This window comes from Vigna unguiculata, chromosome 1 (assembly GCF_037176805.1).
Source record: "Vigna unguiculata cultivar grain cowpea cultivar isolate G323 ecotype 2 chromosome 1, ASM3717680v1, whole genome shotgun sequence".
In the NCBI taxonomy this organism is placed as follows: domain Eukaryota; kingdom Viridiplantae; phylum Streptophyta; class Magnoliopsida; order Fabales; family Fabaceae; genus Vigna; species Vigna unguiculata.
The window spans coordinates 12,621,649-12,632,574 of record NC_140792.1 but is presented as its reverse complement, the minus strand read 5'-3'; the positions used below and the strand labels follow the sequence as shown (position 1 = coordinate 12,632,574).

The 10,926-nt window shown below is 34.2% G+C and overlaps 1 protein-coding gene across 1 annotated transcript; it reads left to right on the top strand.

Moving 5' to 3' along the window:
* The first annotated feature begins 9,376 nt into the window (after positions 1-9,376).
* Positions 9,377-10,690, top strand: LOC146888710 (uncharacterized). The gene is made up of 2 exons (XM_085665463.1): positions 9,377-9,831; positions 9,940-10,690. The coding sequence occupies exons 1-2, from the start codon at positions 9,767-9,769 to the stop codon at positions 10,223-10,225; spliced, it is 351 nt and encodes a 116-aa protein (XP_085521589.1). The 5' UTR covers positions 9,377-9,766; the 3' UTR covers positions 10,226-10,690.
* Positions 10,691-10,926: the final 236 nt, after the last annotated feature.

The window sequence follows — 10,926 nt, the reverse complement described above, 5'->3', positions numbered from 1 at the left end:
TTTTTGCATGTTTGAGTGTTAACTTGATTCTATTTGTTTCTTTGAGTTTTATTTAGGTATTAGAAGCACCATGCATTTCTAGATTGTGTTTAGGACACTCACAATGTATAGCCATGCATAGTTACACACTTAGTTCATCTTGACATTTCATCAAACATTTTAGGTACATTTTAAATCATTTAAGGATTTCATCAAACACTTTGCATTCATTTTAGTTCATTTAGGGATTTCATCAAACACCTTGCAAGTTTGGGTGCAATTTAATTTTAGTTTTAATATAGTTCGTAGAGATTTCCTCCATTTCACAAAAAAGTTCAACAAAGCATTCCTTTCCCTTGCCTATTTTTTGGATTGATCATTGGTTGACCACTATGCTTTATTAGTTAGTATTAGTGAGGAGATCGAGTTTTGATTAAATCTCTACGTGACAAGAGGTTAATCAAAGTGCAAGAGTAAACACTTAGTGAGGACCAAAACAACAAGCCAAAAGGAGAAAGTGACATGAAGCAATTTACTTTTAGTGCACTTTGATTATATTTACTTTGAGTTGTAAATATGTAATGTTTTCCTTCTTGTTCTCATAGCCTAATTAGGTGTCTTGGGCGAGTCCTTGGTACTCAATCTCATATCCTAATTAGAACCTCCTTTATACAATAATAAAGAGTTTTTAGTTAGTGGAGTTTTGAAAGTTCCAAGTGCCTTCTAATTCTCCCATTAGGCCAAATATAGTTCTTTAAGCTTTGCTTTTGTTTCTTGTTTGGTAGTTTAGTGTGTGTCTTCTTAGTCCTTGATTTAATTTCACTTTATAAGTCTTGTGTAAGATCCAAGAGTTGCCTTGGCTAGGAAAGACTTGGTACTTAAGAAATCCAACTGATTCACCTCTCTTTCCTAGAGGAAAATCTAAGAAGTTATTATCTACTTCTTCTTTGAAATTTCTTTTAAAGAACAATGTATTTGCTTCTTTTAAACCTAAGAAAAGAAAAATCTAAGATGTCTTAGGCACCTTCAAGTGATGAGGCCCCACCAAGTTTGAATCATTTGGCCAAAGAACTAAATTCACTAAAATCTAGACAAGGCAAGAAGCTCTTCTATAAGGAAAAAAACATAGAATGGAGAGAGATCAATGTCTTACCACTTTGTAAGAAGAGCTTAGGCGTTTTAATAAAAAAAAGTCAAAATACAAGAAGAATGGAGGAGTAACAACCTCTCTAAAAAGAGCTCTAAGACTCTTATACTTATCACAAACAATGAAGAGGATAGTAGAATGTTAGGCAATTTTATCAACCTCTTCTTCCACTAGAAAGAAGACCTATAAGAGAATACTATAGGGAACCTCCAAGAGATAATATTATCAACCTCCTTCACTTCCATGGAAAAGAAGATGTAGAAATATATCTTGATTTGGAAATGAAGGTGGAACAACATTTTTCTTGCCACTTATCACAACCAATATTGTGACAGGACGACGAACCAACAATAAGTTGATTTGAAAAAAAGAGATTTGAAGTTGCCACCATAGTTTAGTTTGGAAAACTATGGAAAACCATAAAAATAAAATAAATTTTGTGAAAACCAAATTTAGGGTTCGAGAGTCGATTACGCGTAGGGAAGGTATTAGCACCCTACAACATCTGTCCAAAGGCATTGCCTTTAATTAAATTTACAAAAGAGACATGTTTATTTTATAATAATTATTTTCCCAAAAATAAGAAAATAAATTGAACAAATATATTTTTTTGAGTGAAAAGGACCCGACAATGGTTAACCTTGGTCTTACGTATTCTAATTAAAAATGAGAAATCACAACTACGTAGTTCTTTGTAAAACTATTTGGAAATGACATTTTGAAAGTGAACCCGATAAGGTCTGACCTCGCTCCTACGTATTTCCATTCACAATGGAAAATCAGAGATCACATAGTTCTTGATAAAAAAGTTTGATTAAATTATTTAATTTATGAAAGTTGTCTTTTGACATGTTTAAAAATGAGTGTCACGCGATGCATGCGGTTGATTAGAAACCAAAAAAAATTTATATTTTATTTTTGAAAAGGAGTGTCTGTGAGACTATCAGTAGCAACGGCGTGACCCTAATCTCGTCCACGATGTCACCAACATCAACACAACAATGCCTTCTCGCATTCGTCGCATCATCCTAGAAGCAAACACTTAGGGTTCAACCATGGCACACCACTTCCCCTACCACGACCACTACAACAACGCCGATGACCACCGCGAACCACTACACCAATGCTCTTCTTCCTCCATTTCATTTATTTATTAGTTTGCCAATTTTATTGTTTGTGTAAAACAGAGAAATCTCTTATTGATGTTCAATTCAATATATTAGTTTTTATCAGAATGCCTACTGCCATTAACCATCCATAGTAACGAAATAAACACAAAACATCATTTGGAAATTATGAACCTAATTGTGTTCTGATATGCTCCAATCTTTCCTTTGCTCTCACTCTTATCTCTTGGTCTTTAATCACTCATGGTGTTGTATGAATTCAACAACAATATGGTAATGTGAAAATGTGTGATTCGAATGTAAGAATGTATGGGTGCAGAGGGTGATGTTTGAATTGGTGTTGGATGAATCTTTAGGAAAGAAAGGGAAAGAAGATGAAAAGTTCTTGATGATGAAATATGAAATTGTGGATGAATGGATGAAAGTTAACGCTGTCTGTGAGTGTTCTAGTGGAGGATGGCAATGGTGATGGATTAAAGTCTTGGTGAGCAAGATGATGGGGCTTACGCAGGTGTAATATGAAAATGAATGTGTCCCCCAAAACTTGATGTCCAATGTGAATTAGAAGATGTTAAGAGTAGTTAGAGGAAGTGAAACCATGAGAAACTCATCCTCCAATTTTTAAAATTTTTCCTTATGTTTTTTTTAATTTTTAATTTTTGAATTTAATTAATAAAATATTAAAATAATTAATTTTTAAGTTTTAATTTTAATCTAAAGCACAATTTTATTTTTTATTTAATTTTTTAAAAACATAAATTAAAGAAACATTTTTTAATCCATTTTATTATTATTTTTTTTAAGACAATTTATTTTTATCTTTTTTAATTAAGACTTATTTTTGGAAACCATTTTTATTTACCCGGACGAAATTTGGTGTTGACACCACTAAGTAGGAAGAGGAAAGGGCCCTTAGCTACCTTAAGTTTTCTAGGAAATACTACGTATTGGTGGACATTCCTAGAAAGAGAGAGAAGAGTTGTTTATTATTTAGATGTTGATTGGGCAAGATCTCCTTCTAATAGAAGGTATACATCCGGATATTGTGTCTCTATTGGAGGTAACTTGATCTCTTGGAAAAGCAAGAAACAAAGTGTTGTGGCAAGGTCTAGTGCAGAAGCAGAATATAGAGCCATGGCTTCAGCCACTTGTGAGCTTGTTTGGCTTAAGCAGTTTCTCAAAGAGTTATAGTTTGGAGATGTCAATCAAATGACACTTATTTGTGACAATCAAGATGCTCTTCATATCAGTTCTAATCTTGTCTTTCATGAGAGGACTAAACACATTGAGATTGACTGTCATTTCATTACAGAAAATATTATGTCTAGAGACATCAAGATTGAGTTTGTTAACTCAAGTGATCAGTTAGCAGATCTTTTTACTAGGTCTTTACGGGGACCGAGAATTCGTTATATTTGTAACAAGCTTGGTACATACGATTTGTATGCACCAACTTGAGGGGGAGTGCTAAGATATCTTTAATATTTTATTTAATGTTTCTATTGTTATTATTCTTCATATGTATTTTGGGCTTAGCCCATATTTTCTTTATTCTAAATACAACCTCTATGTGTATTTTTTACATAAGGGAGATTAAAAATCAAACCCTATTTTCTCTATATTCAACAGATTGAAAGGTAGAGCTCTTAGTTTTATGGTGTTTGATGGTTGGATGAAGGTTGTTTGTGGTGCTCTTAGAAAGGTTAGGTCAACTATAGTATGGTGGCTAGAGGGACCTCATGGGATGCTCTAGCAAGTGACTAAGAGACAAGATATGGCTAAAAAATGATTTTGGCAGCATAACATTATCAATCTCAATGTGAAGAATACATGGGGGAGACACCTCTGTTTCTAGAGTAGGGTGTCTCCAAAATGGTTCAAAACTTTAAAATGCTAACATGCACCAAAACCATAAAATGCTAACATGCACCAAAACCTTTAAAATGCTAGCTTGATGTAGGAGAGCTTGACATGTGTCACTCTCACTCTCATGAAAAATGCATCACTCATGTGTTGCCATGTGGAAAGACCTTTGTAAGAGAATTCTCCACTTAGGGCTTGTCATGTGGCATGTATGGGACGCCCTTCACTAAGCTAAGCTAGATTAATATAATTAATCATCCAAGAGTTGCTTAAGTTAGGCGCATTTGATGCTCCATACTTATGCAAGATTATTTTTAAAATCCTAAACTACTTAGCCCTTAATACAAGGCCTACAAAAATTATACACTACATGGCCCTTAATACAAAGCCTAAAGATTCCCAATCTACTAAAGATACTCCATTATGGCCTAAAATAAAAGAGATTTGTTTCACCTTGCATAGATGCCTTTAGCTTTTCTTAAAAGTGCTTGGACATTTTATGGGGTATGCCATGAGACACTCGATGTGACCTTCACTAGGGAAGATTGAAAAGGTATTGTACTGCATGAGGATGGTCGCATGGTTCTTTCTATAGTAATAGTGGGAAGGAATGTACATCGAGTTCTAATTAACTAGGGGAGCTTGACAGATGTGATGTTTTGGGATACATTTGTGGGGCTGCAAATTTATCAAGACTAGTTACGTGCTTTCGATGGTGTTCTAGTGGGATTTTCAGGCGAACAAGTGGAAGTTAGGGGGTATGTAAACTTGAGGATGACCTTCTTAGATGAGCATGTCACAAAAACCATTGTAATTAGATACATTATAGTCAATGTTTAATCTTTATATAATTTATTGCTTGGAAGGCCATCTCTTATCAAGCTTGAGGTGGTAGTGTCGTCATTTCATCTTAAAATGAAATTTCCAACTACCTTCTCTTATCTTCTTGGATAGGATCATATCACTTATAGTGCATATACAATTTGTGAATGAATCAATATTTTCCTCAAATAATTCCATAAATTCAGAAAGGGATAAATCAAAATCACTATCTATATATTAAATTAAATTGGTTCGTCCTGCATGGCATACACATGAGAAGTGGATGGTCATATAGAATGGAGTGGCTCTCCACTAGGTATTTCATACCATAAAAAAAAGTTGAACTACACCACATCATTTCCAAATTCCATTGACAAAGTTTTAGAGTAAACGTTTAACTTAGTTCTTGTAGGCATAAAAAAAGGTTTTCCTAAGATCAAAGTTGATTTGTGCATGTAATGATCATCCTACAAATAAAGAATGTAAAAGTCAACTAGAAAAATTAATTTGTTAACCTTTTACTAATACATCTAGAACTCCCAAAGGTGGAGCAGTCCTCTTATTTACCAATTGTATCCCCACATTGGTTGGCTTCAAGTCTCCAAGATGTAACATTTTGTACATAACAACTGACACAACTGGCATTTCAAATATTAAGCTCTATTAAAGTAAGGAGCCCATTTATTAAAGGTATTGATGATAACAAAACAACCTCTTTATGAGAATAGAGAGTCGTGGTTAGAATTGAAACAACATTAAACAACATCAATAAAACGTCTAATAGATGTAATGAGCTTTACTATTTGATCAACTAGTATTTTGACTCGTGCAACGCACGGGTATTTTTTAGATAAATAAATTTAGTTTTATATAATAATTAGTAAAAGATAAATATTATTTTTTAAATAGTGATGATAAATATGATTTAAAATAAGAAACATCAATTTATCATATTTATAAATGAAGGTAACAATTTTGAACATGATTGTGATAACACTAATTATAATAATATTTGTTTTGTTCAATATGAAGTTCAACTTTTTGAACATTTATGTATATGTTATGAACATCTATATAGAATTTCATTATTCAAAAGGTTATTATAATCTTATATATAGAACCAATACAATATTATTAAATTTAAAATTGGATTCAAACAACAAAAGAATGCAATACAATAATTGAGAAATAATCAGAATGGTGTAAGATTAATTTGTATACCAATTATTAAAGATTTTCAAATATATTTTTGTACACCACATATGTAGTTGCAGTGGTTACATTTCCATCTTCATCCATAATTAGTATTTTCAATCCTTTTTTTGTTTTCACTTTAGAAACTATTACATATAGTTTCCATAATTGAATATGGGGCATATAGATAAAGTCCAACCTTAGAGAGAGCTTGCCCTTGACTTTTGTTTTTTGTCATGGCAAAGCATGGACATATAGGAAATGCTTCCTTTGAAACTTGAAATACATACTGAAATAAGAAGGAGGTCAAGTTCATTCTTGGCATGAATATTTTACACAAACATTTTTGCTTGTTATTATTGTTGTAGAGATAACATTATTTCCCAAAACTTACAAATAAAGTAGCCAGCCTAGGCTGACCTAAGCCTAACCAACCTAAATCGCTAAAAGAATAGCCAGCCTGAGACGTTAGGCGAATAATAGCGGCATAAGCCGCTAAAAGAGTAGCCGGTTTAGACCGGCCACTCTAAGAAACTTAACGAAATCAAAGCACTTCTACAATCCAACAAGCCCATAATAATCAAACTAAGGGCCTAGGCTAGGGTCCAGGCCCACCTATGACCCAAACCAGGGCCCAGCCCATGACATGGCCAGACATAATTAATAATCTATAAATATGCATGGATCCCACGAATTAAAGGTACGCATTCATTACTTCCCTAATCACCAGATTTGACTTTTTGAAGAGATTTCGCTGACTTGAGCTTTGGAGTCCCTTCTGCAGGTAACCCCTCCCGGGTCCAAGCCAACCACTCTGAGATATCTACAAACGATACATATCAACCGAGAAGAAGCCTATTGAAGAGATAGCAGACCAGGGTAAGGTAATACTTGTGTCTGACATATCTTGTTTATTCTCTGCATGAACAATAGGCGCCCACCGTGGGGCACGAGATAGTACTTTACCACCCGCTTTCTCCGAAAATGGTTTCTACCCGCAGTAGAGCAGGAGTTAACAAGCAAGTTGAAGTTGGCCCTTCAGGACCTGCTAACATCACTCCGGATCTGGCCGCCATCCTAAACGGTCAAGCCAAGATGCAACAAGAGCTGGCTGCTGTCGAACTATTTTCTCTGTCTAGTTATTGGCATCGTGGTGTGCCCTAGTATTTTATTTTTAAGTACCTTGGATATTTGTAAGGAGTGACTTGATACTCCGCAAATTGGCCATTTATGTTATCCTGTGTAATATTCCATTTGATTATGTTAATATTTAAATAGGGTGTTACATTTTTCATCCTACCTTATTAAAAAATTGTACACTCATCGAATTCTAGTAGACAAAATATATATTTAAAAAAAGTGTAAAAATTGTATTTACTATACTTATTAGTTAAAATTATAGTTTGCATACTGATTTTTATTTTCCTTATAATTCAAGTAATTTAACTATTAAAATAATTAACTTATATCTCTAAAATTAAAATATAGACATATAACTTTTAGTATATATAATTAGGATAAAAACATATATGTTTGTTAATAATGTGGAATAAATAAATAGAAAAGATATTCAGGGGTGGAACTTAAGCTTCACATAGGGGAGCCACGGCTCCCCGAAGGTTTTTTTCTCTTTTATATATATATATATATATATATATATATATATATATATATATATATATATATATATATATATATATATATATATATATATATATGAAATTTATGTAATTTAATTTTAAAAAATTTTATTTAAATTTAAAAATCAGGTTTTTCTTTTCTTTTTGTAATTTATTTTACTTCTTCATTTAATTTCTTTATTTTCGGTACCTCCATCTCTTTTTCTATTTTTCTTTCTATTCCAAATTTTATCCTCAATCTCTTATCATTTTCAAAATCAAACGGCAACATAACAAAATTGAGGAGTTACATATGAATTTGAAAATGCTTTAGAACGTGATCCAGGTAAACGTCCTCAAACTTGGCAATACCTACCAAATCAAATTGATGAGGTACGAAGGACTTATCTAAAATGGGATCCATATCAAATGCATCTAGAAAACTATCCGTTGTCTAGTAAAGATGGTTATCCAAGAAGATATCAACACACATGGTTTAGCTTATTTCCTTCATGGTTAAAGTATTCGGTATTTGCTATTAAAAGATGTTGCATATTGTTTATTGATATCGCTGTCGTTAGGCGATCAAATTACCATTACTTAACTTTAGCAACTTCAGTATTGCCAAATTAGTAGTGAATAAAATAGTTAGGGTTAAGATAACCCTGAGTCGTCTCACAACGAATACGGAATTGATCTCAAATATTTGATTCTTAAAAATGCAATTAAAACTAGCAACTATAAAAATAGGGGTTTTGATATGCAAAGAAAATGACATGGAAGATTGTAAACACAGTAATAATAAATAGGTCAATTCCACTGCTTTTCCTAAATAAGATTCTTCACTGGTTATCTAGAGATTATTGTTAAATTAATTATTGTTCTTGATTTACAAATCAATCAATGTAAAGACTCGATTCATTTGTTGGCATTCTCACTTTTAATCAAAGTACAGTCTCAATTAAAAGTGAGAATTTTTAGATTATCCATAGTAAATTCAATCAAAGTACAATCTCAATTAAATTTTACTATGCCTAATCTTGTCTATTCCTTTGTTTCTTCACCAAATAGAAAACTTAATTAATCAAAGTAAAGTCTTGACTAATTTTAGTTAAAGTAATTACCTCTAATCAAAGTACAATCTCAATTATTCGCAAAAACTTATTTAATCAAATGAAAGTTTCTAAATAAAATCAAAGTAAAGTCTCAATTTAATTTAAAAACCTTTTAACTCATATGATTAGCATGCATGTAGATTTAAAATCATTATTTTCTATTCGATTAAGAAGCAAAGGATATAGATAAACAAAAACCATAAAAATAATCTAGATAACAAACTCATAAATTCATCTAACCTCAAAATCCATTTAAGAAATTACAGTGGAATCAACCCTAAAAGCTTAGCCCTTCATGGCTTTGATGGAATACATGATGATATGAAGGAAAGAAATATAAAAAGAAAAGAGAGAATGAGAGATGTGATGGATGACGGCTTCTGCCAAAACCAGAGAGTTCTAAGTTGTAAGTCCTCTCCTTCTGCTCCCTTAAGTCTCTTTATATAGGCTTCAACTGGACTTTGGGATTTATTTGTCGGTTGCTAAAATCTTTTATTTTTATTTAATTAATTAGCAACTTAATTTCTGCCAAATTTCCAATTCTGCCCCTCTTATTTAACCATTTTTGCAGTTTTGACCAGAGTTGATTGCTAACTTTGACCATTTCACCAGAGTTGACCAGTTGACCAATTGGAATGTCCAATAGCAGCCTGACACGTGGCGCAGAGACTCTCACCAGAATTAGGGTTTACTCCTCTTTCCTCCTTCCTCCCTTGGTTGCGCATCTGACGGCGAAGGCGCGGTGGTGCGATGGTGTTGTTCTGGCGATTGGCGTGGTGACTCATGGTGGTCTGACGGCATGGTGTGCTCGCGTCAAGCCTACATCAGGCACAGGGATGGCATTCACGGTGGCTGCTACGAGTACAAAGATTGGTTCGAACAGCTGCTACAGTTGTCGAGATGGATTCGCGTTTCTGTTGCAAGTGGATGCTGCCATGGCTACTTCGTTTCCAAGTGTGGTGCAGGTGCATGACTGGTTCGAATCTGTGTTGATGTTGCTCGCGGTGGCTCGACTGATTCGCATTTTCCTCTGTTCCGCTGTTCCGCTGGTGCTGTTGTGAACATGGTTGCAGGTGCAGATCTATGGTGTTTGCGAGGAAGTGGTGCTACTGCGAGATCTTCGAAGGTGGTGAAGTTGGCAGCGAGAAGATGGAGATTGCAGGTGCGTTGGAAGCTCGCGCAGTGCAGGTTTCAAATCTTCTCTTCTCCGGCGACGTGGTTCCTGCGTTTTCAGGTGCACGAAACTGTGGTGGCGCAGATCTGTTCGAAGGTGGAACAGTGATGAAGCTCATGGTACTGCCATGGATGCGTGATGCGATTTCTGGCGTGGTTGCTACAGATCTTGCTGGTGCGTCGTGAATCCAAACGGTGGTCAGAAACGGCGGCGGCTGCCGTGGAGGTTGATGGTGGCGGCTAGGGTTTGAGGAAAATTAGGGTTTCTGTTTTGGGAGATGAAGATGATGACGTGGCAGCCTTCCATTGGACAGCTTGTTAGTGCAAGGATTGTTGCCACATGGCTTGTTCTGGTTGGCCAATTTTAAAAGTTGAGGATTGCCACATGGTAGCATCTGAGTGAATGAACTTTAAGTGGTAGGAGGGGTGCAACTTAGTGAAAACTGGGGTGCAGAACAGGTTTTTGGTGGACCACTTTAGAAGGAGTGTGCAAATAAAATCTGGGGGTGCATTTAGCTCCTGAATTATTCTTTTCCAGAATTTCCTCTGATTTTGGACTTATTTTGTAACTTTGAATATTTCAAATCCACACTATTAATGACCAAAAATAAATTCCAGCTGCATTAACAAATGTTAGAATATCCAATAATATTTTATGCAACTAAAATCAATTTTTACGGCACTTTTACCAATAATCACAAATCCTAATTAAATCAATCTTTAAGCACAGAAAATTCAATTAAATCCCTAAATTTAAATATTAAATGAGGGCAAAAATTTGAACTCATCATTTATCATACTATCTTTTTAGTAAAAAACCAAGAGGACGACCTAACTCAAATGTTTTCATTGTTAGTTTGAAGTCTAATTGACATTGAGTTGATTGT